We start from the raw sequence: 1696 nt of genomic DNA, 5'->3' as shown, positions 1-1696 counted from the left end.
TGCAACTAACTAACTAGTTTAGACTATCCGTATGAGTGAGATACGTTCCTAATATCATATATTATATATGGGACGGAATCCGCCAAGATTAAGGTGTAGCTCAGCAACATCAAAGTAATACACCATCTGATTAAATTATTACAAATGTAACTCACTAGAATTTACCTTTATCTAATTCCCTTGCAATTTGTTGTTTCGTGGTACTCAAAGCGCTTCGTAATTTCACTAGTTCCCTCCATATCGTTTAGGGTTCTTTTTTTTCTCAGTACCGGTGCTTCTTTCCAAGAGGCGCGAAAAGAACCGGTTCTTGGAACATCTCAGAAATCATCGAGTTTTACCACCCGAAGAATTCAAAGTTTTTGTCTATAAATAGTGAAATATATGTCTATGACCTGCATAACATCACGTATGGTAGTGTGTGCGTGTATGCATGTGTGTTTGTTCGTGTGTGTGTGTGTGTGTGCGTGTGTGTGTGTGTGTGTGTGCTCAGTCATATATGCAAGGTGTTGTTGAACTACAAATTGATGTATTTGCCAATTTCATTTCATATTGCACCCAAACTGGGCAAATACATAAATCTGGAAAAATATTAAATAGACGTAAATAATACATATAACACCAAAACAAGGTAAATACATAAATAAAGGAAAATATTCTATACATGTGAATGGTAAATATAGCACCGAAACAGGACAAATACATAAAGTTGAGAAAATATCAAATACAAGCGAGTGGTGGCTTATTTTAATTAGCAGCAACTCCACCACCGAGAGAACAACGCACACATCTACGCTTCTGCATGTCTGCGTGTACATAGCTTAATGCAAGATCTTCATGGCATAGCTCACACATCAGACCATGTGATCTTGAACACTCCAATCGCCTCCTTGAGCCCCAGCGCCTTCCACACGGCTGGTGACGCGTCTACGTCATTGTATGGGCACGGTGGCTCGAAGTTGTGCTCGGCGTCGCAGCCGTACACCGAGTCGCACTCGTCGACGACCTTGGCCAGCACAGCACGCCCGTTCCCGTTTATGCGGATCATCTTGTTGCACCTGCGCTTGCCGTCCAGGCGTAGCCACCCCGTGGACAGCGCCACCACCAGCTCGGTGTCCTTGTGGAAGCGGTTGTCGCAGAACGATTTGCCGCCGCCGTCTCCACCTCGTGCGAAGCTGTTCAGAGTTAGGATCGCTGGCGTGTCGGCCGACACCGGGGGCGAGCACCTGAATTGCGGGTAGCGGTGACCGTCTTTATAGCAGACCGAGCCGTGATCCCTGTTGCAGTCGCCGGATTTACCATGCAGGAAGCCACTGATATGGCACCTGCCGCGACTGTGGCTGCTCTCTGTAGTAACGTTCGCGCTACTACCCACGGACACGGAGACGCCATGGACACGGAGGTGTGACAGGAACATCAAGAGAGCAAACATAGCTAGTAGCTTCTTCAAGTTAGCCATGTATGTGAGGTACTCACGTTGCTTGCAAATCTGCAATTTGTGCTTGTGCGTTTGTGAGGATATATTGGTTGATCCATGTTCTTTATATAGGGCACAAGCCCCAACGAACAACAACTGCTCATGCAACTGGGTATGCTAATTCAGTCTCGTTTCTTCGGTTTTGTAACCCAGAGATGGTTGATGTTCTGCAACCTTCGGGCTTGTAGCATTTGGGCGTGCAACATATATTTTTAAACAGCC

The 1696-nt window shown here is 45.9% G+C and overlaps 1 protein-coding gene across 1 annotated transcript; it reads right to left on the bottom strand.

The window, feature by feature from the left end:
- Positions 1–844: 844 nt before the first annotated feature.
- On the bottom strand, positions 845–1456 carry LOC123177762 (putative ripening-related protein 4). The gene has a single exon (XM_044591305.1). The coding sequence runs from the start codon at positions 1454–1456 to the stop codon at positions 845–847; it is 612 nt and encodes a 203-aa protein (XP_044447240.1).
- Between the last annotated feature and the right edge of the window lie 240 nt (positions 1457–1696).

Source organism: Triticum aestivum, unplaced genomic scaffold, assembly GCF_018294505.1.
Source record: "Triticum aestivum cultivar Chinese Spring unplaced genomic scaffold, IWGSC CS RefSeq v2.1 scaffold22, whole genome shotgun sequence".
NCBI classification, from domain to species: Eukaryota; Viridiplantae; Streptophyta; class Magnoliopsida; order Poales; family Poaceae; genus Triticum; species Triticum aestivum.
Note: the sequence above shows the minus strand (reverse complement) of the source record. Positions and strands in the feature narration are given on the sequence as shown.